At 34.0% G+C, this 25044-nt stretch overlaps 3 protein-coding genes and 1 non-coding gene across 4 annotated transcripts; 2 read left to right on the forward strand and 2 right to left on the reverse strand.

Moving 5' to 3' along the window:
* The first annotated feature begins 1141 nt into the window (after positions 1–1141).
* NQR (ARP protein (REF)) lies at positions 1142–11514 on the forward strand. The gene is made up of 18 exons (XM_086253245.1): positions 1142–1381; positions 1840–2013; positions 2413–2594; positions 3614–3719; positions 3903–3979; positions 4069–4156; positions 4741–4930; positions 6094–6220; positions 7183–7263; positions 7379–7480; positions 7669–7764; positions 8029–8103; positions 8608–8727; positions 9465–9593; positions 10042–10119; positions 10459–10545; positions 10848–10934; positions 11035–11514. The coding sequence occupies exons 1-18, from the start codon at positions 1327–1329 to the stop codon at positions 11083–11085; spliced, it is 1905 nt and encodes a 634-aa protein (XP_086109371.1). The 5' UTR covers positions 1142–1326; the 3' UTR covers positions 11086–11514.
* Positions 11515–12148: 634 nt separating this feature from the next.
* Positions 12149–12991, reverse strand: LOC147276778 (oil body-associated protein 1A-like). The gene has a single exon (XM_086255212.1). It carries the CDS (start codon positions 12851–12853, stop codon positions 12149–12151), a length of 705 nt encoding a protein of 234 aa, XP_086111338.1. The 5' UTR covers positions 12854–12991.
* A 7442-nt stretch (positions 12992–20433) lies between these two features.
* On the forward strand, positions 20434–20505 carry TRNAT-UGU (transfer RNA threonine (anticodon UGU)). The gene has a single exon. It is a non-coding gene; the product is annotated as a tRNA-Thr (tRNA).
* Positions 20506–21371: 866 nt separating this feature from the next.
* On the reverse strand, positions 21372–24647 carry LOC147276780 (AP2/B3-like transcriptional factor family protein). Its single transcript, XM_086255284.1, has 7 exons — positions 24607–24647; positions 24417–24507; positions 23289–23320; positions 23032–23194; positions 22728–22934; positions 22204–22294; positions 21372–22099 (listed from the first exon to the last, which is right to left on the reverse strand). The coding sequence occupies exons 1-7, from the start codon at positions 24645–24647 to the stop codon at positions 21372–21374; spliced, it is 1353 nt and encodes a 450-aa protein (XP_086111410.1).
* Positions 24648–25044: the final 397 nt, after the last annotated feature.

Here is a 25044-nt window from a genome sequence, read left to right on the forward strand (position 1 = left end):
AAAAAAATAAAGAAAATCAGAAAAAAATAAAAATAACCAATGTATAAACCTTCTATTTTTGCATTTTTGGTGTATTATTAATATTAATTTATTTTTAATTTGAAGAGAGAAATTTTGAATTTGAGACATCTCTAACATTGTACAAAGAAGTATCACTAAATAATTCATAAATAACACATAAATAGAGGCTTATTTCAATATTGAACAATGGGTGTACGTTTTTTAGATAGATGGACAAAATATATTATTACTCAATAAATAAGAACAAACTAGTGTATCGTTCAATATGGTGTACGTTTTTTAGATAGATGGACAAAATATATTATTACTCAATAAATAAGAAAAAACTAGTGTACCGTTATTTAGACTAAATTCTCCATTCAAAGTTTCAAACAAAAAAGTTTGAACAAGTTAAAAGAAAACTTGAAAAAACAGTACCATACACTAACTATAAAAATAAGTATATAAAGATCAAGCATCTCCAACATATGCGTATGAGAATGTTAGTTGTCTTTATCTCTTCTCGTGTCAATTCCGTATTGCAGCCAAAATTGTTTAGTTTCTGTATCACATTTTAAATATTATATTTGTAAAAAGTTAATTAAATAAAAAATTATTTAATCATTTAAGTAACTGTTATCAAATAAATAGATAATAAACTAATTGTTATCAAAATCGTTTATTTAATTGATAATTAAATATGACAAAAAAAAATATAATTAAATGATTTCTAATTTAGTTAATATTAAATAATAATCTTAAAAAAAATAGTTATGATCATAATATATATAGAGATATACTGTGGAGTATTGTTAAAAAAACTGTACCTCATAGGATTAGAAACTCTCCAAATGACATGGTTAGAACTTAGAAGTTAGAAGCACGTCAAAATTGCAAATTAGTTATGACAAAATGAAGAGAAACTTTTGTAGTAAGTGCATGATTTGTATTCAAACCGGTGCCTCTAGTAACATGTGTACTGTACACGATTATAAATATATGGGCCCAAATTGACATAGAACAGAAAATAGGAGTACTTGAAGAACCCAATCCAAATGCCCAAAAAAAAAAACAAAAAACCCAATACGCCCTCTTATAAAGCGACAAGTGTTGATAGGACATTCTGGATATAGTAAAAACTGGATAAATTGACCTTTCACTCCCTCCCGAGGGCGGCCTTGCCTTTTGTCCGTTACCGGGAGAATCGCGCCTTTTTGAATGACGAGAAAAGCTATGAAACGGCACGTATTTGTTAGCCTTCAATAGTTGAGCCGATAATCCCCAGATCAGTACCTTCCATTTTTCACAGTCAAATTCCCAAAAGAAATGGAGCTTAAACCAGGTCTATCAGCTCTGGTCACTGGTGGAGCCTCTGGAATTGGTAAACCATCCATTACTATCTTCTTCTATCAATTTTTTTGCTTCATCATTCAACAAGAAAAGACTAGTACTGCTGTAAATATTGGATTGATTTTATAGCTCAATTGTCAAAAACAAAAACGAAAAAAAGAAAAAGAAAACCATTGTGTATAAGTGTAACTGGTAGATGGCAGCTGCAGAGCCGCTGTGGATTGTGATCTTGTACATCATCAGGTTGTGTTTGGTTTGTAAAGAATTGGGGTTGATTTGAAATCTATTAAATTATCAAATAATGGAGAAATTAGTATGCATAGGAACCAATCAGTGGCTGGGGTTGGAGCTTTCAATCCCAATTCAACTCGTAATGTAATCACTAACCAATGGCAGAAACATTTTATATTCAAGACTTGTAGATGTTTAGCTGTATGATTGTGAGCACAAGCTGTAAACATTGGTGATTTTTTTGATGTTGATATGTAGGAAAAGCTCTTAGCTTAGCTCTTGGAGCGAAGGGAATATTTGTGACGGTCGTTGATTTCTCTGAAGAAAAGGGAAAGGAAGTTGCAGCCCTTGTTCAGAAGGAGAATGCCAAGTTCCATACCAATTTGAATTTCCCATCTGCTATGTTTAAAAAATGCGACGTGACAGATACAGGTAAGTGTAACTGTTTGTACATAATTCCTAGGAATGAGCGGCTAATTTATTTTTTGGTTTTTTGTTGTATTTCTATGATTGAGAACTAAGGCTTGTAAGTTTTAACATACTTACTTGGCATGGTAACACCAAACATTCTATGAGGAGGCCGAAAATTATCATAAATGTCTATTGAGCAATGATTAAAAAATTTGGATATAAAGAAAAGAAGAAAAAAGCAAAACGTTCTGTTTTCTAGGCATGCTTTGGTGATTACAAATCTTTACATGTATCTGCATTTCACAATAATGAACTTAAACTTAAAGGTTTGCTTCTTATTTATCTATGTGGACAGTTATATTAATTTGGAGTTAGATGGTACCCTTCAGATAATCACAATATTCTTTATGCCATGGACAGGAGCTATAACCGCTGCATTTGAGAAGCATTTAGCAACATTTGGAGGATTGGATATCTGTATTAACAGTGCGGGCATCAGTACTCCCATACCATTCTATAAGGATCAAACTGATGGCACTCATTCATGGAGACGGACAGTTCACGTGAATCTGATTGCAATCATTGATTGCACTCGCCTTGCGGTATGCTTTGAACTTTTACTAGGTTTTGCTGATGTACTTCCATATCAGCTTCTGATTCTGCTACATATTAATTTACCTCCCAAGGGTTTCCCCGAAAACAATAAAAAATCTATTAATTTGCATTGCCAACAAAGTTTAGTCTGTAGTGTTGACGGGGAATATATTGCCATTCCTGATGTTTTAGTCTAGTGTAGTCTTTAAGGATCAAAGACTCAATTTCCGAATGAGTATTACTTTCTTTCCAAGGAATCGAGGTATTTAATGCATAGCCATTTCCATGTTGCATCAAAAAAATTTGAACCAAGGATTAGCATGTGTTGATTTATGAAGGTCCTTCTGGTATCTTGGAAATACAATTTCAGCAGTCCATTTTTGAGGTTCTCTATTGTTTTTGGCCATTTCTTAAAAGTATAGTGAATTATTATGGAGTATATATATATATATTTTTTTGGTTGGAAAATAAACTCCACTTGTTATAGACTGAAAAGTGATGTTGTGAAGCCTCTCCTTACACGACCAATATATTAAAAGACTATGTGAGTAGTAAAAAATTTTTAAATCCTACAGTCCTCATACTTAGAACTTAAGGGAATATTTCACCATTTATAAGAAACATGGATTACCTATAGTCTTGCACGGTTGGCTTCTAAATTCTATAGTCCTTTTTTTGTGGTCCAATTTTCTTCCCAGTAGTTAGACAACTGTTTGTTCAGTCTGAGCCTTGCTTGCAAAGCTTTTAATTTGGGCTTATGAAAGTGGATGATAAGGTGTTCTTCATCTTTCTTATTTCATCATAAATTCATCTGAAAGAAAAATATTGCCCATGATGATGCTTCAGATTTCCAAACTTTTGAATTTATACCTGGTGGGAGGATATGGCAATAATGTTGAAATTTGATATATGTTAATTGAGGATTATAGAGGTCCACAGGGAAAGGCTTTCTATGTTAATTATCCTTCTGAACTTATTAATGTTGACTACAGTAGCCTGTCTCATGAAGCAACTATTTTCCAAACAGATTAAAACCATGGAAGCTGTGCAAAAGCCTGGCGTAATTATCAATTTGGGGTCTGCCTCTGGTCTTTACCCGATGTACCTTGATCCAATCTACTCTGCCACAAAAGGTTTGTTCTTTGCACTATCTTTGTTGCTGATTTCCTCGTCAAAACTCTTCTTCTGGTCAGTTTATACCTTTTTTTGGAGTATCGATGGATACAGATAACATAAAGTATATCTAATGTGTGTTTACATATATTGTTAGTGCCATTTTCATATATAAATTGATAACATAAAATAATGTTTTGCAGGTGGTGTTGTTCTGTTTACTAGATCACTTGTTCCCTACAAACGTCGAGGCATTCGCATCAATGTGCTTTGTCCTGAAGTAAGAATGTAACTTAATTATGACTGAAATAAGACTCCAATTCAATGGTATATTTTAGTAAAAAATAATTGCCAACTTCTTTGATGCAGTTTGTTGAAACTGAAATGGGCTCAAAGATTGATACTGAATATGTTAATCTAATGGAGGGCTTTGTACCTATGGAAATGGTGGTGAAAGGTATGATTTATGTGAAATCTTTTCTCTGATGAAGTTTGGAATTCTAGTAATCATGTGTGGAGGCAAATTTTAATCATAGGTATTAGATTTTTGGACCTCATAATTAGGATTTTCTCAAGTCTCCTGTACGATATCCTACTATATAAAAAAGAAAATCAATATTCCTATAAATAATTAGAAGAAACAGTTGTATAGTGGCAATGATGATTTTGTGTTTTTCAATAGTCTTTTAGCCCCAAAATGGAGGAGGGATGATTTTGAAAACTTATCTATTGTCAGTACCTTGCAAAGTCACAGTTCTTTGCAGTCTATGTACTGAAAAGGTCAAAACTTTCAGAAGGGCTATCGGATACATTTTTTACTTGCTTTTAGCTTGTATGGATGTGAACCATAGCACTGAATTTGGTGCTTGAATATTTTGTTTACACCACAGTGTTAAAATTCTGGGTTTAAGAAATTCCATGTTTTATTCATAAATAAAGGAGCTCAGCTCAATCCATGCAATCAGTGACTGATCAACTCTTCTTAATTTTTCAAATTTTTAAAAATAAGTTCTCATGATTTTTAGCTGTTGTGCATTTTAGGTGCTTTTGAGCTTATTACTGATGAGAGTAAAGCTGGTTCCTGCCTATGGATTACAAATCGGAGGGGCATGGAATATTGGCCGACTCCCACAGAAATAGCAAAATACTTGGTTCGCTCCTCAAGCTCGAGGAAGAGAGCTACGACACAAGTTCCTTTGAATTTTGAACTTCCACAAAGTTTTGAGAAATTGTGAGTAATAATACATGAAACATTATTCTTTTTCCCCCCATTTCTTTTATGAGAAGATACAAGTTCAATTCTGAGGTGATCATGATTGGATATATCGTATATGTGAATTTACAAATTGATTGGCTTGCATATGCAGGATAAAGTTATGTTTTGGGTAACGATGTTAGAATATTCCACACTAACTCTTTTGTTGAAAAAAATATGCCAAATGATTACTTTTGTTGATATAAGCTGAATATGAAGCTTTGCATCCAGAGCCTTTGCATAAATCTGTTCATTGTAGTCCAGTTTTCCTTTTGCTCGACTTACAATGTCCTTTGATCACTAAGGGCCCGTTTGGTATCCAACTCAAATTGTTTTTTCAAAAATTAAGATTTTTTTTTTAAAATGTGAGTTTTCAAAATCAATTTTTAAAATTTGAAAACGTGTTTGGTATGAAATTTGAAAACAATTTTTAAATTTAAAAAATGATGACATCTAAGAAAAAAAGAAGTGTAAAAAAAAAAAGAGAAAAACGATGTTTTATCATTTTTAAAAAGAGGCATGTTTTTGAATTTTTTTTCTAAAAACTGTTTTTAAAAATGGTCTACCAAACACGTTTTCTTGACTAAAACTTGTTTTTTTGTTTTTGAAAACAAAAAATAGTTTTTGAATAGAATACCAAACTGACCCTAAATGTTTTGAAAGAACAACTTTCTAACTGCTTTTAATATGCTTATGTCTAAAATGCTCACCATAATGTATGACTTTGGTTGTGATTTTAGGGAGATTTCCTTTGTAAAGATTATGCTGGATTTGCTAGCTGTTGTGGAGTGATGTTTGCCTTCTGTGGTCTCAGATGTTTTTGATGCCTTTGACTTTTTTGATAGATTAGAGTATTATGTTTTTTTTTTCTTCTTGAAATTCAGCTGTGAATGCCTCATCCACACATTTTACTTATTGTTTTTTTGTGTTAATAAAATTTTGTTTCTCTTCAATAAAGCATGGCTTTGGTCTTGTAACCCAAAACTTCTTCCATTCATGCTTCATTTGTTATCTGTTGAAATCTTTCACGTATTTTGTTGATCATTATTTTCACAGAAGCAAGCCTAAATTATCTCTCGAAAGAAGGCAAGTGGTTTGTTATTAAATTTTGGCAGTTAATCATAGTTCTTTGTCTTCAGAGTTGTTCACACCTTGAGTCACAATTTTCGTAATGCTACCCGCATAGTGCGCACACCATTGAGATTACCAATTGAACCACATCATGTTCTTGTGAAAATCATATATGCTGGTGTAAATGCTAGTGATGTAAGTTTATGACTCCCCTTGAAATATTTATCCTAAGTTTTTCATTTTCATAGTTTATTTTTTACCAAATTTGTATTGGCTAACATGTATCGCCCTTCTTCATTTTATGATATTCAGCTTATTTTAATGAAGTCTAAATTATCTGACTAGTGTTTAGAACTGGACTGAACTTGGTGATCAACTGGGTGACCAGCTGCCTGAGGCACTGGCACAATGGTTATTCTAATGAACAAAAGATAAGGCATATAGTTATTTGCTCAGGCTCATTTTCATCTGACCTGAAGTTCTTCTAATAAATTGTATAAATTATGATGTCCAAATTTGGGATTTTGTAGCTTAGCTTTTAGATAACACAAGCTTCTCGCTACATTTTGGAGTTATTATTAGTCCATGATCACTTCATCCAGAGTATTATTATTATTGAGGAAATGGAATGCGGATACAAAACCTGAGCTATTCTGGACCTCAGAGGCTTGAGTAGCTTGTTCTTAGGGATTTCCCTCCCTATTGTCATATCCTTTCTTATTTTCTAACTGGATTTAGTCAAGTCTCTAGCAGTCTATGTAAGTTTCTTTTGCATGGACACAAGACTGGCAATTGTCCATGACTGGCAATAGAGTCTTGACATATAGACTGAATTACTCCACAACATCAACATTAGTTAAACACATAAATTCTGTGGTTGGGGGACTTATCACCTTCTATGACGGGAAAAACTGCTAATTGTACAGAGAAGGGATGCTCGTGTAGATTAAAATGGGTTGGGGGTGGGGAAAGATCTAAGAAAGTAAGGAGTCTCAAGATTTCTGGTCTTTCTTTTTCTATACTGTGATGATTGTTACCAAGTATAATGTTATTGAGGATTTTTGCCTCTTTTTTGTAGAGTAAATTCTACTTTCTCTCTCTCTCTCTCTCTCTCTCTCATATCAATATATACTCTAACAAGGACTTATTATTGGCAGGTAAATTTCAGCTCAGGACGTTATTTCAGTGGAAGCAGCAAAGGCCTTGGCCCTCCTCTTCCATTTGATGCTGGGTTTGAGGTGCAGGACGATATAATTTTTGACATTCTACAATCACTCATGCAGTTGACTGTTATTTACAAAGTTATTATTATCTATATGATGCCTAGTTGATAAACATGACACACTGTTGCAGTCTGTTGGGATAATTGCAGCAGTAGGGGAATCTGTCACTAACTTCAAAATTGGTACTCCTGCTGCAGTCATAAATTTTGGAAGTTATGCTGAATTCGTGATGGTACACTATCTGGAGAATATTTTTTTCAATGTTTAGTGAGAAATCCTTTCATTTTTAATGTCATGAATGTTTCCAAGTGTCCACTTAATCATTACACCAAATGATTCTATTATATTTGTCAACATCTTTTATCTTTATTTAACATCAATCACTAGTTTAATTAATGCTGAGTTTTTCACTTGAGTTAGGTGCCTTCAAAATACATCCTTCCTGTGGAAAGACCAGATCCAGAAGTTGTTGCTATGCTTACTTCTGGACTGACAGCATCAATTGCTCTAGAAAAGGTAAAATGCGTGTAATGTATATGTGTTGTGTGTGTGTGCGTGTTTGTGCTGTGTACCAGAGTTTCATATTATTTCCTTAGCTGATTCCCTGGTGGTCACATTCAGAATGATAACTTCATGTCGATTTTTGGAATAATTTTCTAGCCATTGTGTATTATATTCTTTGTTTTGTAGCCTTCATTGGTTTTAATAGTTTGTATTAGATTATTCACTGAGACACCGCATTTCTACTTGTCTGAAAGAATTTCATCATGAATTTTTTAGGCGGGACAAATGGACTCTGGAAAAGTAGTTCTTGTTACTGCTGCTGCTGGAGGGACTGGACAATTTGCAGTCCAGGTTTGCTTTCAAATGTGGAAATAGCTCTTTATTACATGCATGCTTTTTTGTTTGATTCCATAGGGTATATGACTGTTTGTGAGTGCAGTGCACTCAGTGTTTAAAATGTGGACCAACATACCGCCATTTCAGGTGTTCAAACCACTAACACTGATTAGGGGTGGAGGGTATATGATTTCACCAGAATGATGGCAAATTTTGGTGTCATTGGAAATCTGAGGCAAAAGCCTCATTTTCTCCATCGACTCCTGAAAACTCTCCAAAATTTTGGTGAATATAGACCGAAATGTTGGTGCGTCTTTCAGGCATTTTCTGAAGGATTGCCTATCATTTTCTAATGTTTTGTTTTTGTTTGCTCAAACATTACTTTTAGCTGTCTTTTATAGTCAAATTTGTTCCTACCTTCTCCCCATTCTCCATTAAGAAATTCTGGTCCCCAATTGTATTTGTTTCTAATTTTTTATGACAAAAAAAACTATTAATTGGGAGGTGATATATGCACAGCTTGCAAAACTAGCTGGAAATACCGTGGTTGCAACTTGTGGAGGAAAGGACAAGGCAAAGCTTTTGAAAGAATGGGGGGTTGATCGAGTCATAGACTATAAAGCTGAAGATATCAAAACTGTACGTCTTTTAAATCTTTCCCTGTTATTTTGTTAAATTGTTTCTATAGTTGTATTTGGTGGAATGGGAAGCTGTAGCCTCCCATGACTTCATTATTGTGATGCAACATGTCAATTAATCCAGATTCCAGCTAATAAAATTGAGTATTTGACTACATCTGCTTATATTGATTGTTTGGTTTTAATTTCAAAGCCTCTTCAGATTAATATCTAATTTAAAGCATGTGCATGTATGTTTTTTAATATTAGCATAATTCACTGACTCCAAAATCCAAGTTGCAAAAAGTAAGAAGGCTTGTGATACACTTGGTATTAGATTATAGAATTTCTCGAAGCCTATCATGATCTGTTACTGGGTAATGTGGAGTCTAGTTCTCCCATTTTCTTGAAGTAACCTTGACTCATCTGCTTGTATGATTTTCCTTTTCATTTTTTGTTAGTTTACCTTCATTGTCCAATTATATCATCACTGAAATTGGTTTTAGAATGCAGTCTGTAACACTCATGAAAGTTCAACACACTTGTGTAATCCCTTACTCTTCCAATTTAAATTGGACTATTTGGAGTGTTACTTTATAACATGGACCCGCACACGTATATGTTGAATGGATAAAGGAACAGTTACAGTAAGAACTAAATGCTCTTGAACCTGATTTAATTTTAGGAGCAATGCAATACATTTTATTCTAAGTCATTTAAGTTCAAAGTCGTAGATGTTGATAACTTTTAATTTTCCAGGTTCTAAAGGAGGAGTTTCCAAAAGGTGTTGACATTATCTATGAGTCTGTTGGTGGTCACATGTTCGATTTGTGCTTGAATGCTCTGGCAGTTTATGGAAGACTCATAGTGATCGGAATGATTTCTCAGGTGGTTTATTTAAAGCAAGCTCAAACATCATTACGTTATGATGATCTTTCTTGACACTTGACATGCTGTTTGAATAGAAAAACTGAAATAAGCTATAAATTTGATCCCTTTCTTTTTTCGGTTTGGCTTCATGGTTTGGTTTACTTACAATTTTAATCTAGCTCTCCATCATCTTGGTAAAATGGTAAAAACTTTTGTTTTATGGTCACATGAAGGAATTTAGTGATCAAAATTCTGTACCAATCAAACACACATTAAGGACCTGGTTTTATTGGTAGTTTTCTTGTTTATTTAAATTTGTATATAACTGGATCTGGTTTTAGTTCAATCATATGGTGCCCTGAATGTCAGTGAGAACTAGTATTTCAATTTAATTATTTCTTGTCTTCTTGGGATTGATATTGGTGGTTTTGGTTTATTCCAATGAGATGATTCATTCTGGTCTCAGTATCAAGGAGAGCATGGGTGGAAGCCATCAAACTACCCCGGACTTTGCGAGAAGCTTTTAGCGAAAAGCCAAACTGTGGTATGTAGCTGCTAAATACTAAATTGGTCCTCATATACATAGCCATCACTCCATCCTCATTTTATCCCCCTTATGTATTCTCGCATTCAACTGTTTTTGGTACTGGGATACTATTATTGGGTCATTAGTACACCCACTCATTGATCTGTTTCGATGATAGATCCCACACTATGTTTTGTCACATTCATCATCCTAGTTTTGAGATCTGATTCTACATTGAAATATATTTGTTTTAGCATGTCTGATTCTAATTTAGTTTGTTATATTTAAATTTTTTAGTGTAGGTGGATTCATCATTATATAGCAAACTGGTTGATTTAACAATGCTAATGTTTTCAGGCTGGTTTCTTCCTAGTGCAATACAGTCGCTTCTGGCAAGAACATCTGGATAAATTATTTCATCTTTTCTCTATGGGAAAGCTGAAGGTAATGTATAAATAAAAATATATATGTATATGTGTGTGTGCATGTTTTTTGGAGTTCCTTTCTAAGCTGATGCTTTCTTTAATCTATGGTTATTGGTTATGCCAAGGCACATTTTTCATTTATTTACCAGTTTTAACATGATAGATGAGCATATGCTTTTTTTCTTCAGCATGAAAGTTGTGATTGGTCACCCTTTTCACTCACCTAAACAAGACACCCGCTGATTTACTATAGTTCTTATCCAAGGACTTCTTGGACTTAAGTGATTGGTATTCCTTGATTGTATGCCTTCATTTTTACAGGTTTCTTTAGACCCAAAACAATTTTTGGGTGTCCATTCCATTGCAGATGCTGTCGAGTATCTTCATTCTGGTAAAAGTGTAGGGAAGGTATGTCTTCTGCTCTCTCTTTATCTCACTCTCATTGTGGTCATTGCTGCCATTCAACTTGCCCCTAAATACTCTTTTCCTGGCAACAAAAATGTTACAGGTTGTTGTTTGCATTGATCCATCCTATGGGAAACAAACAGCAAGATTATGAGCAGATGTTGTTCTGTTGCTTCCCAGACATATTTTCCTTCTTTTCTGAACAATAAGTATTCGAGTAAGAAAGAAAATTGAAGGGCACCGATACTATTTGCAGCTCTGTTCAGCTCTTGTCCAACAAGCCTAGCCAAAAATATTGACAATACAGATACAAGCCATACACCACTTCAAAACTAGTAGAAAATTTGATCAGTTTTGACAAGCAAATCTGTGGTTGTATTTGGCCAAAAATATATATATATATATATATATATATATATATATATATGGCTAGAAGAAGGTGAAGGTGGTGGTGCAGGTATACAGCAACTGCAAAATACTTTTTTTATCGTCTGTCATATATGGCTAAATATGAGCTATATACATTGAATTATAGTTACTGCCCTCTTTTGCATCATTAATTAAATCAGGAGGGTTTTGGATCTGTTAATTTTTTAATTGATAAAAAGCTTTGATCACAGCACTTCTTATATTCATCATTCAGCCTGACCACTTGGACATGTACTTAAGGAATAGGAACATCCACTCTAGAGAAGACTCTAGAAATCCTACTTTGAAGAGATAATTACATGTTAGACTTGTTAGTCCACTTATTATTTTATAATTTCCGTGTTAGTTCATGAATTTTTTGAAGTGCCAAATGATACCCCAAACAGGCCTGTTAAGTTTTGTCACGTGAGGCGTACATAGAGAGGCAAATCGGTAAATCGGTGATTTCATGTCCTCTCTCCCTTCTGCACTTTCATGTGCTCCCCACGTTAGTTCATTTGGCACTTAAAAAAATTTTGTGGACCAACACAAAAATTATGAAATAATAAATAGACCAACGTGTAATTATCTCTACTTTGAAATATAAATTCTTTCATCTGAAAAACATTTTTTTTTTGTTTTTAAGATGGAAGGTCAAGATCACAAAACATGAAAATCCTAGAATTAAACCAAGCAACTAGTATAGTTTATCCACAAAATTACATTAAAACATACAACTAGTAAGGACCAATGTCATGTCACTTGCCAAACTACAGATTCTTGATATAAACACACATTCTCTCAAACAGTCAAACAAAGACCCTGGGAACAGAAGCCACAGGCTTACACTGGGTCTCCCTGAGCTCCACCACAAGCCCCTTCCCTCCGCCATTGGCCATGGGATGCACCCCGTGCTGGGGCCCACTCATATACTTCCTCTTCACCCTCTCCTCCTCAAAACTGACTCCATACCTCTCCTCCACGGTCTTCGCCATCTCCTCATAAAGCTGGCCGTCCCGGGTCAGAGCCATCATCAGCTGCGGCAGCCCCACCGGAAGATTGTCCCCCCTATCCACCTGCCAGAAATGGAAAACCTTCCCGTACGTCTTGCACACTTTCTCCAGGTCCTGGCGCTGCACGGGAGCCGGGACCCCGGGCATGAACAGCACCCCGCTCTTCACCTCGTACTCGTGCGAGTGCCAGAGCCGCTTCTCGTCGTCGGGTAGTGTGAGGAATAGGGTCTCGGAAACTATATACTCGAGCCCGATCAGCTTAGCATCGGGCTCGGGGCCCGAGTAGATGAGGCACTGTCTCATCTCCTCGTTCTGGTGGGCACAGAAGTGGTGGGCCTCCACCTGTCGGGTCATGTCGTGGGAGTAGAAGTGGAAGGCGCAGAGGTGCTGGTGGATTTTGTTGATGGGGCCGAAGGATTGGATCGCGGAGGTCGCCGTCTCCAGGAGGGCTGTTCCGGTCTGGGTTGGCTCGCCGGGGACGAAAGGGTGAGTGGCCGACATTGTGTGCTTTTGGGTGTACTGTTTAGATGATGATGGTGAAAGAAGAAAGAGTAGTGGTTTTTGTTTTGGGTTATCTGTGAAGAAGAAGGAAGGAGATCGAGACTTTTAAATGTTGGGTGTTGGGGTTGTTGAAGGCTGTGTTGCATGCAGTGTTACGCGTGGTAGGAGCTATGGACGTGGCGCGTTTCACTTGTAACGTGGCCTTTATTCAGGAACTACTTGTACAAAATTCTTTAATAGCTAAGCTGCCATGTATATTGTTTTACTAACGTAAATTTTATTCAGGAACTACTTGAGATTTTTTGTGAAATGTTACAATTATATGTGTTCTCGTTTCAAGTAAAGCTTACGGTCTTTTAAAATAAATAGAACATATAGTATTATATCATTAAGTGATCGTATAATATATGTGGTCAGACTTCTTCATTCAAGATTTATTCCCACACGCACTTGTATAAGGGAATAATATGTAATCGTAAAATCACATAGTTGTATGATATATGTATATGTATACATGCATTAATATTTACAATTATAAAATTTAATTTTTTTTTTTTTAAATTATACATGCATATAAATGAATATATTGATCACACTGCATTATGATGTTACGGTCACATAAAATCTTTTGTATACGAAAGAAATTATTTTGGGTATATGAAAGAAGTACTTGTAAGAGCTAGCCAGCTAGGTAATCCTAGTCATTTCACATGTTTAGTCCTTTCCTATTCATTTATAATACACACATTTATCCAGTATTGAATACGTTCTTTAAAAAAGCATATCGTAGAGATCCAAATTTATTCTTCTTTTCCTTTATTTTTTCTAAAACCAGATTCTTTCTTTTAAATCCCTCCATCCCAAATGGATTGTAATTAATCTTTCCATCCCAAGGAATTAGTCGTACCAAGTTATTATGGTTCCCCACATTATATATACATGCACAAGCATCAAGCTTTGAACAAATCTAAAATCGGGGCATGTGATCATGAGAAACTCAAGTGCCACGCTTTTCACATTTGTCTCCCTTGTGCTCTTGTTCCTTCACCTCAATAATGTTGAAGGTTACGTAGCCAAAATATATCTATCTAATCATGATCAGCATACATATATACTTATTAATCTTTAGCTTTATATTAGATTATATCTAATTGTTCAATATATTAATATTTGCACAGGAATTCGCCTTGCAGGAGTAGAAAGATCTACAACAACTGGCCAACAAAACATCCATGTGGGTGCATGAAAAAAAAAAAACAATCTAAAGTGAGTTTTATAAAAGCCAAGAAACTAGTTTGTAGAAAAAAAAAAAGGTACAAAAACAACTGAAAACACTAAAATCTTTTGTGCGTTATAATATTGTTGCGTTTCCAGATGGGAGTGAACATATAGATTTATGTACTTGGGTTTTTTCTTTATAGGCAGCATTAATCAGATCAGCGTTAGTGTTAGCATTAAAGCCTATAGACTATAGCACATTGTGCTGTACTATTTGGAGAAGAAGACCGACCTACATTTATAAGAGAGAAAATTAAATGCCTTTTGAGTCAGATATGAACGGTAGATTAGGAAATTAAAGTAATAAAAAAATATGATAAATATTTATAAAATAGAAGAAGTATAGAAAGAGAAAAATGGAGTGCCAGAATCACCTCCTTTAACTTATAGGTTTTTCACTTACGTTTGAAAAATTTTGAAATTTGAAATAGGCAAATTTAAACTAAATCAGGGAAATAAATGTGAAATATGTTTTTTTTTTTTTTAACTAGAGCTGCTATAAATAAGTCATTATGCAAATTATAATCAATCATCTAAAATTATGGATATTAATTGATAAATAATTAAAATCTTAAAAATTTGCACAATCAATAGTCAAAAGTTGGATCCAATGTGTATATCAGTATATGTAGTCAAAGGATCAAAATTAATTATAATTCAAAATGGCATAAAATTTAAAGTCCATTGATTTTAACTACTAAATTTTAATAACTTTTTAATTTATATACCAAAATTAAATAGCATTTTAAATTAGGTACTAGTTGAAAAGTCAAACAAAATAATAAAGTAAAAGGTATTAAAATTTACAAATATTATTCACATGCCACTACAATAAAAAATAATAATAATAATATTACATCACAAATATTACATTAATTTATACTATAATGTATTAAAAAAAATCAATCCAGTCACAACTTAACAGTGACTGTCTTGGTAAATTGAAAGAGACAACTCACACCTTTATACTATGTATTATTTTGAGTAAAAGTATTGTTTTGACCTCTATTTGTACTATATTGTAGTATAATTTCTCTAAAAATAATTCAATTAAGTCACAACTTAACTGTGACTGTCTCACAACTTATATGTGACTGTCGTTCAGTCACAACTAAATTTGAAGTTGTGAGTGTCGTACAGTCACAACTAAATGTGAAGTTGAGACTACATTAGCAAATTTTCAAGATAATATAAAAGACTCAAGGGTAATTTTGTCAAAACCTTATAAATTTTAACTAACACTCATCATATGTGGGCCAAAGGACAAAAATGTCATATGAAAAATGCTCAAATCAAAGGGGCCAACATATTTGTGACCTAATCTAAAAAACTACATTTAAATTTAGTAGTTCAATTGAAATATTAATTATATGGTCTTCATGCTATACCAAAAAATTATTGAGATTTGATATTTAATCCTAATTTTCTATAAAATTTATATCAAAAACTAATCTTTGGAGACCCTTATATCTAGAAACTTATATGTTTTAATTGAGGAAAGTAAAATATATTTTAATTTATATCATTACAATCCCTCCTTCCCTGGATTACAATCTTTCCATAAAAATAAAATAAAAAATAGGAAAGTAAAAAATTATTACGTTAATTTGGTTCCAAATTCATTCTTCTATTTTTTTTGTTGGTAAAAGTAAAACCAAATTCGTTCTTAAATCCCTCTATCCCATATATGGAATGTAATCTTTCCATTAAAAAATATATATATGAAAAAAGGAAAGTAATCAATTTAATTAATTACGGTTTACGCAATATCAAGAAACAGTCTTTGGGTGCATTCATACATACATGATACATAGGTGTGTGTCAGTGTATATATACCCTGTGCTTAAACGTACCATACTTCTCAAGCTTGCAAAGCTAGAACAAATCTGGAATTGGGGCCTGGAGTCATGAGAAACTCAAGTGCCATGCTTTGCACATTTGCCTCCGTTGTTCTCTTGCAATTGTTCCTTAACCTCCATAATGTTGAAGGTAATTAATGTAGCCAACATCTGATCATGATGAGCATATATACATAGCAGGATCGATCTTAATTATTTTCAGCTTTATATATATATATATATTTTATTGTGTTATATATTAAATCATATTATTTTGCCCAGGAATTCGCTTAGCAAGCTTTGAGAGATCTATAATAACTGACCAAGAAAATATCTACGTGAGTAAAAAAAAGATTACAACTCAAGTAATGTTAGATGTATCACGTTGATATCACATTTCTAATAAAGATGAGACCTACTAATACAAGTGAATTTCATCTCTATTAAAAATGTGTTTTAATATATTATAAAAAAATGTGGTACAAATAATTTTATAATATAATTGTTTTCTTAAACTTTTTCCTTCAAATTTTAAGGTTTACAAATGAATATTGTCAAATATTACAGGAACAAGGTGAAGAAAAACACACTTTGTATGGCGATGTTGATGACTTTGAGGACGATTATCCTCCTCCAAGTGCGCATCCACCACATTACTCCCCTGTGCCCCCTTCATTAAGAAGAAGTAGTAGTTCAGATGGTGAAGATGAGTTTGGGGGGGACTATAGTACTCCTCCAAGGACACACCCTCCAAGGAGTCCTCCAACACAAAATTCAGATGGTGAAGATGAGCTTGGGGGGGACTATACTCCTCCAAGGACACACCCTCCAAAGAGTCCTCCAACACAAAATTCAGATGGTGAAGATGAGTTTGGGAGGGACTATACTCCTCCAAGGACACACCCTCCAAAGAGTCCTCCAACAGAAAATTCAGTTGGTGAAGATGAGTTTGGGGGGGACTATACTCCTCCAAGGACACACCCTCCAAAGAGTCCTCCAACACAAAATTCAGATGGTGAAGATGAGTTTGGGTTGGACTATACTCCTCCAAGGACACACCCTCCAAGGAGTCCTCCAACACAAAATTCAGATTGGGAAGATGAGTTGGGGGGGGACTATACTCCTCCAAGGACACATCCTCCAAAGAAACCTCCAACACATGCATGAGCCATGAGTATGACTGCATGTACAAGCGCAAGAAGAACTTCTAGAAAAATATGTGACTAGAATATATAATTTCTATCCATTTTCAATTCGATCTTGATGCTTAATTAGTCCAATAGATTAATCAATAAAATAAGTTCTTCTGAATTCAGCATCTCATTTTATGATTTGTTTGGCAATTGCGAGACATTTTTTTCTAAAATTTTGAATCTAAATCCTAAATCATGAGCGATGAAATAGAAATATTATATAATTGTAGGATGATTGGCAAATATTTGCCAATCAATTTGTCGCCTTTTGATAAACTTGATAATAGATCGGATTCATTCTGCATTGCATTTGTTAGTTAATTGCATTTTATAATTGTCAATTATACATGTTGGCCTTATTAATTAATAGCACTTGAAATAAAAGGTTTGGGTTGAATCATCACAAAATGCATAAATTAATTTACAGGCCAACTAAAGAACAAAATAACGTCTGCTTTTATAGCTCTTTCAAAAATTTTAGGTGCGAGTATTTTATTTTCTTAGGGTCTCTTTGCTAATATTTATATGTTTTTGGTTTTTAGTTTCATTTAATTAAAGAAATATAGAGAAAATACATGGGAGAAAGGATGGAGACGATGTGATATGAGATTTGTGATGAAGAAATGAAACAAAATACATAAAATAAAATTAAAAACTGGAAAAAAAATTATTTATGGTTTTTAGTTTTTAATTTTATGAGCTCTGTTACTCTGTAATTGGGTTTATGTTTTATGCAGGGGCTGATCCAATTAAGGACCAAGGGCGCTAAGCCCCCACTCACTTTTAACTAGTTTTTTTTTTTTTTGTGTGTGTATATTTATTAAATGACAACAAAGCCCCCTCTAATAAATGATCAAAAGCCCATGTAGTAGGATTGTAATTTATAAAGAGAGTTGCTATTTGCACATCTTTTTTTTTTTTTTTTTTGCACACTTCTACTAATTTATTTTGTGAAATTACTTAATTGACATAAAGAGAAATTACCTTAAAGGACAATCTGCATCATTTAAAAAAAAAAAAAAAAAAAAAACTCTTCTTACACACCCCACCCTCAACCTCATCTCCAACCACAACCAAAACACACTCCACTCGTGACCCCACCTCCATCCCAAAATTGCCAACACCCACATCCCGCCTTCATCGCCGCTCATGCATCCTCTCTCCACCATAGCTATTGGAAGTTGGAGATATGCTCTAACCTAAAATTTTTGGATTTGAATGTAAATCTAATGTTTTCTTATCTAATTTAAATTGGTTAATCAATCCTAATACCTTTCTCGTCTGTTTGCGATGATTTCAAGTGAGGTTATTTAGAGTGCAAGAGTGAATTTTCTGGTTATTCATTTTCGGATTCGCAGGTCGTTCAGCACTGGTCTACCGAATATTTCGATTTCATTCGGTAGTAAACTACCGAACGAAACCGAAATGTTCAGTAGACCAGTGCAGAACGACCTGCGAAACCCTATAACTCAAACCCGAAATTTCAATCTTGAAATCCAGAAAACCCGCACTCCAAATTATCTCAAACAGAAAAAAATAGGTCTTGAAATGGATTAACCAATTTAAATTTGATAAAAAAATAACCTAGATTTGCATATGAATCAAAATAATTTAACTTAAGACATAACTATGGTGTTGACAACAATGGCTATGACTATGTGTTCTTGGCTAGGATTGAGTGGGTGTGAGGTTAGAGGTGGGGGTGTGTATTGTCTGAAAGGATTGAGTGGGTGTATATTGTTTGAATAGATTGGGTGAGGTGTGTAAGAGAAACTTAGTAAGATTAATGAGATTGAGGGTATTTTGGTAATGAGAGGGGTGTGTTAAGGAGACATTTTACATTTTAAAAAATAATAGAAGGTGTGTAAGAGAAAAATGTGTGCAAAAAAAAAAAAAGTGTGCAAATAGCAGCCCTCTTTATAAAAGAGTGTTAACTTTACATATATAGTTATATACATATACATATATCATAAAACCTACTTATAGTACTACAATTACATGTAAAACTCAAATCTTATTGTACTTATGTAAAGAAGACATTTACAATAACATATTGTTTCTTGAAATATCGTAGGTTTTGATAATTGACTTGCAAGTAGTTGCAATTTATATGATTAGGCCATGTGCACTGTTTAGGCTTTTTGACAATTATAATTAACTTGAAATATGGTAGGTTGCGCAATTGGATGAGTGATGAGTGGCTGAGCGATAACATGGTTGTATACATAGATAATGATATTTTGGAGGAGATTGATAATGATACAACCATGAAAAAATTTCAAAATATGAAAACTTGTAGAGGCCAATTATAAATGTAAGTATGAAGTATGAACTTTATAAATAAGATATTTGAATTTTTGTGGTAATTGTAATGCTATATAGTTTTTAGGGTTAAATATAAAAATGGTTCATGAATTTTATATTGATTCTTAATTTGGTCTACTAACTATAAAAAAGTGTCAATTTGGTCTATAAACTTTCTAAGTTGTACCAAAACAGTAAAAAACATTAATTTTTATCAAAAAATTGACGGCTGTGGTCACATGAAAATATGATGAACAAACTGAAATTTTCTTAAAAATGTAGTCACATGCTATGCACATGACTAGTTTCCGTTAACTTTTTTTTTTTTTTTTTTATGGAAGTTAATGTTTGTACTGTTTTGGTACAACTTGAAAAATTTGTGGACCAAATTAACACTTTTTATAATTAGTAAACCAAATTGAGAATCATTGTAAAATTCGTAGACCATTTTTGTATTTAACCATAGTTTTTATTATCTTTGTTATTTTTATCTTTTAAAAAAAATATTTAGAAGCCCTCCTGGACTAATTTCCTGAATCTGCCGCTGGTTTTATGTAATGAAAAAGACTTATGTTTTCCATTTAAAAAAATCTTTCTTCTTACTATATTTTCATTTTTTTCCCCATTCTTCTCCTTTTTGTTAAAATTAAAAAAATTGTAATCTTATTTACGCTCAAAAAATAAAAACAATTCTTTTTTCTTATTTTGAGAAATCAATTGAGTAAATAAAATGGCTTCAAATTTGAATCTTATTACTCTTATTTTCTCGAATTTAGTCTCAAGTTAGAAAGAATTAGTCAGTAATCTCAAGTATTTATTTTCCAAGCATTGTTATTTTCTCTAATAAGAAGGTGGACTGAACATTGAGCTGAATTTCTTTTCTCTTTTTTTTTATTTCTGACTTTGTGCGGAATTCACTAAGACTATAAAGGTAAAATTAATCAAAAAAGAAAAAGCAACCATAAGTGCCCGTATAGCTCAGTGGTAGAGCGTCAGTCTTGTAAACTGAAGGTCTGTAGTTCGATCCTGCATGTGGGCAGATGGGTATAACATTTTTTCATCATGCTCTAGCTCTTCACTTTGGCACAGAGCATTTTTTTTGGCCAACATTTTTTTTTTCTTCCAGAAGATAAATTATTACTTTTTGGTCAGATCAATTAATTATTACTTAATTACAACCAGTTGTCCTAACATGTTGCTATGAATGTGATCATGCATGAACATGGTCCTTGAAGCCATTTTAGTTACATATATGCATTATACAAGTGGAAATGTAACTTCCCAAGCATTCCTTTGTTCACATATTTTGATCTCAATAGAAGCAACTGATTGCATTCCTTTGGGGGAGAGAAAGACACATCTGAGTCATCTGACTTCTTTTGGTCTGGAATAAAACTTGGGTGGGAAAGTCCTACCACCTCAATATGCTGAAGTGGTAGGACAGCCCAATAAAAACCCGCTATGTGTTTAAACTTTTAAGATGACATCAACTTCTTGTGTATGAGTGACTGTGTTTGTGTGTGAGAGAAAATGATATTTGGTCAATTGGTTCTATACTTCTATATCATATTGTCCAATATAATTTAACTAGAAATAACAAAAGAGAGAACCAGAAGGTACAATAATCCTCCCTGCTTGGTACCTACTCATCCCTCTAATGATCATAATTCTATTGTTAAGTTACTCAAAATCTCAGAAAAGGATAAACTACATTGCTGGAGTACAACACTCCTATACAAAAGATTGTCAACTGATGTGCATGGAACACCACAAAAAAGCTGAATGCTCTTGACACAAAACGGTTCTTCATCATGCAGCTTTGGCACATTTCTAGTTCTTGGACTATATAATGAAGCTTGAGGTATGCCAAAAAAGAAAAAGAAAAAGAGGCATTGAAGTTTGCCATCACCAAGGGGCATTAGCCACTTCTCGGAACATAAGCTCAATCTTCTCTGAACTCACATTTATAGTCTCAATCTCAGAGTCAAGCCTATTTATGGTCTCTTTTACTTCCAAAAGCTTTGCTTCCAAGGCTCTCATCCCCTCCTCTGCTTGGTCCCTTTCAATTCTAGCCTCTTTACACCTTTTTGATTTGGAAGCAAGACTTACAAGCTGGTCCAGCCGGGTACGCAGGAAGCCGACATTCATGCCTAACTCCTCAAAGGCTTTCAAAGTCTTATCCCAAGTGGAAAAATAGCCTTCTGAGGTAGTGATCTTGCAGGATCGAATGGCATCTGCAATGTTGATTGTCTCGGAAATTACTCCAGCAGCCAGTTTGCAGTTCAGACCCTCAAGAAGATGGTCATGAAGGAATGACTTTTGACTGCAGCAAAGCTCATGGTACTTGGTCAGAAGGTGTTTCGTAAACTCGGAATTTATGATTAAACCATTGACAAGAACATTGAAGTTCTCCATGCATTTAACTTCTTCAAAAGTGACAACAGACTCTGAAAGTCTAATTCCATCCATAACATCAGAACCAAGACCTTCACTTTCATTTTCAGAGTGATCTGATATTGGACCCGTTTTTGTATTACAGGCTATTGTGTTGTTCTTTTGAATATTTTCTTGACTGTCCTCTGGAATAGGTTCCAAATTCTTATTTTCTTCTCTTTCATATGCAGTAATATCAGCTGCATGATTTAAATAATGAAATGACAGATGGGAGTCAAAGAAAGTAAAATTTATGACTTCAAGCATTTAGAAAAATAACTCGGTGAATCTTGAAACAACTTACAGGTATTACTTTGGTTGATGCAAGCATCTAATTGGATAAGGCCTAGAGCGCAATCCAGATCATCAGAACCATTTGCTTTAACAATATACACCTAAACAAATACGGAGCAAATGCATGAAGTGGTTCATATGCATTCAGAAGTAGTATCTCAAAGCAAAAATAACTATAATCTATGCTCGACAACCCACATGCAAGGGCTTCATTCAAGAAGAAGCATTAAGAACCTTCAAATCTCCATTCAAGAGCAACCCCATCAAAATTTAAGAAGAATATGAAATACTCAAAAAATCTAACCCAACCAAATTAGTCCTATCCTTTCCGAACCTTCATATCATCTACTTTTTTATACACTCTACTTTGAGAATAGCTTTGCCTTAAAGATTTAGTTTGCAAACCAATGATCAACCGTTTTAGGCAATTCACCAATCTTAACTAAATGGAGCATAGTAACACTTGCAACCAAACAATTTTGAGAATATTAAACGAAATATCCACAAACATTTCAAGAAGCTTCAATCATTTACCTTAAATTTGGAAGGAGTGACTAGATGGAAAACTACAACATCTCCCTCCACTAACTTGTGAGCAATGGAGAACCCTCTCCATCCACCACTCAGTCCCACCTTCTCCCAAAGATATTTCGTTGGGTATTCTTCCCCACCTTTATCTTCCAAAACAAACATTGTATCTTGCTTTGGCAAATGGTCACAACAGAATTTCCTAGGAAGACCCTGCCAACTCAAAAGGTAAATGCATATAAATTAATCATCCTAGTAGTCAATGCCTTCATATATTGAATACTTGTGAAGAGAGTGAGGCTTTACTTACAAGCCAGAATCCTCCAGAAACATGTGATGGGAGCATAACTTTGTGTGTAGAAGGGAACTCAGCTGCTAGGTTTGCTTGAACCTCCTTTGCTCTTTCCAGAGCAGAAATCCGAGCTGCCGAAGTTTCATACAAGTCACCCACTGTGGCTCTCTTTCGTTTATGACTGTTTAAAGATTGAGATTCCAGTGTTACTTAATAAGACAAAAAAATAACTGAGTAATAACAGATTAAGAAGTAATTAGAATACACTCACTGACCTTTCAGAGTTAATGGCATTAGCATTAACTACCTGTATGAATTTGAAAATGTGTTAGTTAATTCAGCATTTGAATCTATTGACAAAGAAAGAAAAATACCATCTATTCATCTACAAACAATTGAAGAAATGAGAAAATGTTGGCCAGTTCAAGTTCAACCAAATATTTGACCCAGAGTGGGTTTGAAATCACACTAAGGCTTCCATATGTAGGACTAGAGTATCACAAAAAAAAACAAAAAAACAAAACAAAACAGTTTTCTACTACATAAACAAAGGAAACAGACACCACCCCATACTCACTGTACATAGTTTGAAGTCTTGGGCAGTCCACTTTCAGAAACAGTTTGTTTTTTCCTTTTCAATCATCAAAATTGGAGACAATGAACAAAAAAACTTGTGGTTTGGAGGAAGTCTTTGGTTGCTGAAAAAGGCTCATTCCCAGTGGAGGAGCCACGTGCCCCCTCTCTAACTATTTGGAAGAAAAGCATTGTGTATACACTCTTCAAGGCTTCAAATATTTTACTTAAATGCTACTAAAACAGTCATTACATTTTCCACCTCTCATGTGTTTTCCTGCTTTAAATGAATATTGTGAAAAATTGATTACGCAATAGAATGAAAGATCGATGGATGAACAATTGTTTGATTCAATATACTGAGCAAGACAGTTTTCATAATAAAATTATCATGCAACGATTTCAAAATGAAAAATGAAAAAATCGATGACAACTGTAATTGTCATTGTAATGAACAAAACTTTTATCAATCAATATTGATATTTTGTCTAAATATGAGCTTCAACTTTTAATTTTTATATTGTCTACGGTGCCCCAGGTATATTTTTCTAGCTCCACCACGACTCATGTCCATGAAATTGTCCAAAACTATGCCAAACTGTGGTCTAAACACATTTGGGAATGCCTCTATAACTAGAACAGATTAGCACCATTCTCTGTGCACATTTAGTAAATTTCAAAACTTTCTAGCAAGCCCATCTAACCATGTCCTTGTATAGTTCAAATTCAGGGAAAAAAACCCACAAAAGGAATAAGTATAAATAGAGAACATGAAATGGGAAATAAGAAAAAGAAAGAAAAAAAAGAACACAGAGTATAGTGTTTCTCACATTGTTTGCAGTTATCAGTTTGAGACATGAAGATTTTTTCATGAACAGCTTTTCTGTGTTCTTTGGTAGTCTTCCCCTCTTAATCTGCAAACCATTATTGAACAGTCACATACTCAGCTTACAAGCAAAACCATACACTTACCTGAGAGAGAGAGAGAGAGAGAGAGAGAGAGAGAGGACCTTAGGAGGTAGATAAGAGGAGCTCTGTTTCTGCTCTTGAACAACAGCCATTGGGTCTTTGGCTCTCTCACAGTCTCGCTTATGGTTTGTGGGGGTAAAGACTGAAGAGTGAAGAAGTGAAGATATAGAATGGGGAAGATGAACAGACTGTTTGCTTTCAAATTTGGATTTCTGTCAGACACTCAAGAGGTAGAAGCTTACCTAAAATGGAGCCAGTTTTCAAAATTAATAGGGAAAAAGGGAAACTAATAGGGGCTCTTTGGGCATTAACAATGTCTTGAAAACATTTTTGTTCACCCTTTTTTTTCCTGCCCTTTTTTTACTTACCATCCACTTAGACCATTTTAGAGATGAAACCATCTCCAATGGAGAGAAATGGAAAGAAATTCTTAATTTTTGCTCTATATGGAACAAAACTTAGAGATAGAACAATCAGTTTTATTTCAGA

Source organism: Dryas octopetala, chromosome 8 (genome assembly GCF_963921425.1).
Source record: "Dryas octopetala chromosome 8, drDryOcto1.1, whole genome shotgun sequence".
Taxonomy (NCBI): Eukaryota; Viridiplantae; Streptophyta; class Magnoliopsida; order Rosales; family Rosaceae; genus Dryas; species Dryas octopetala.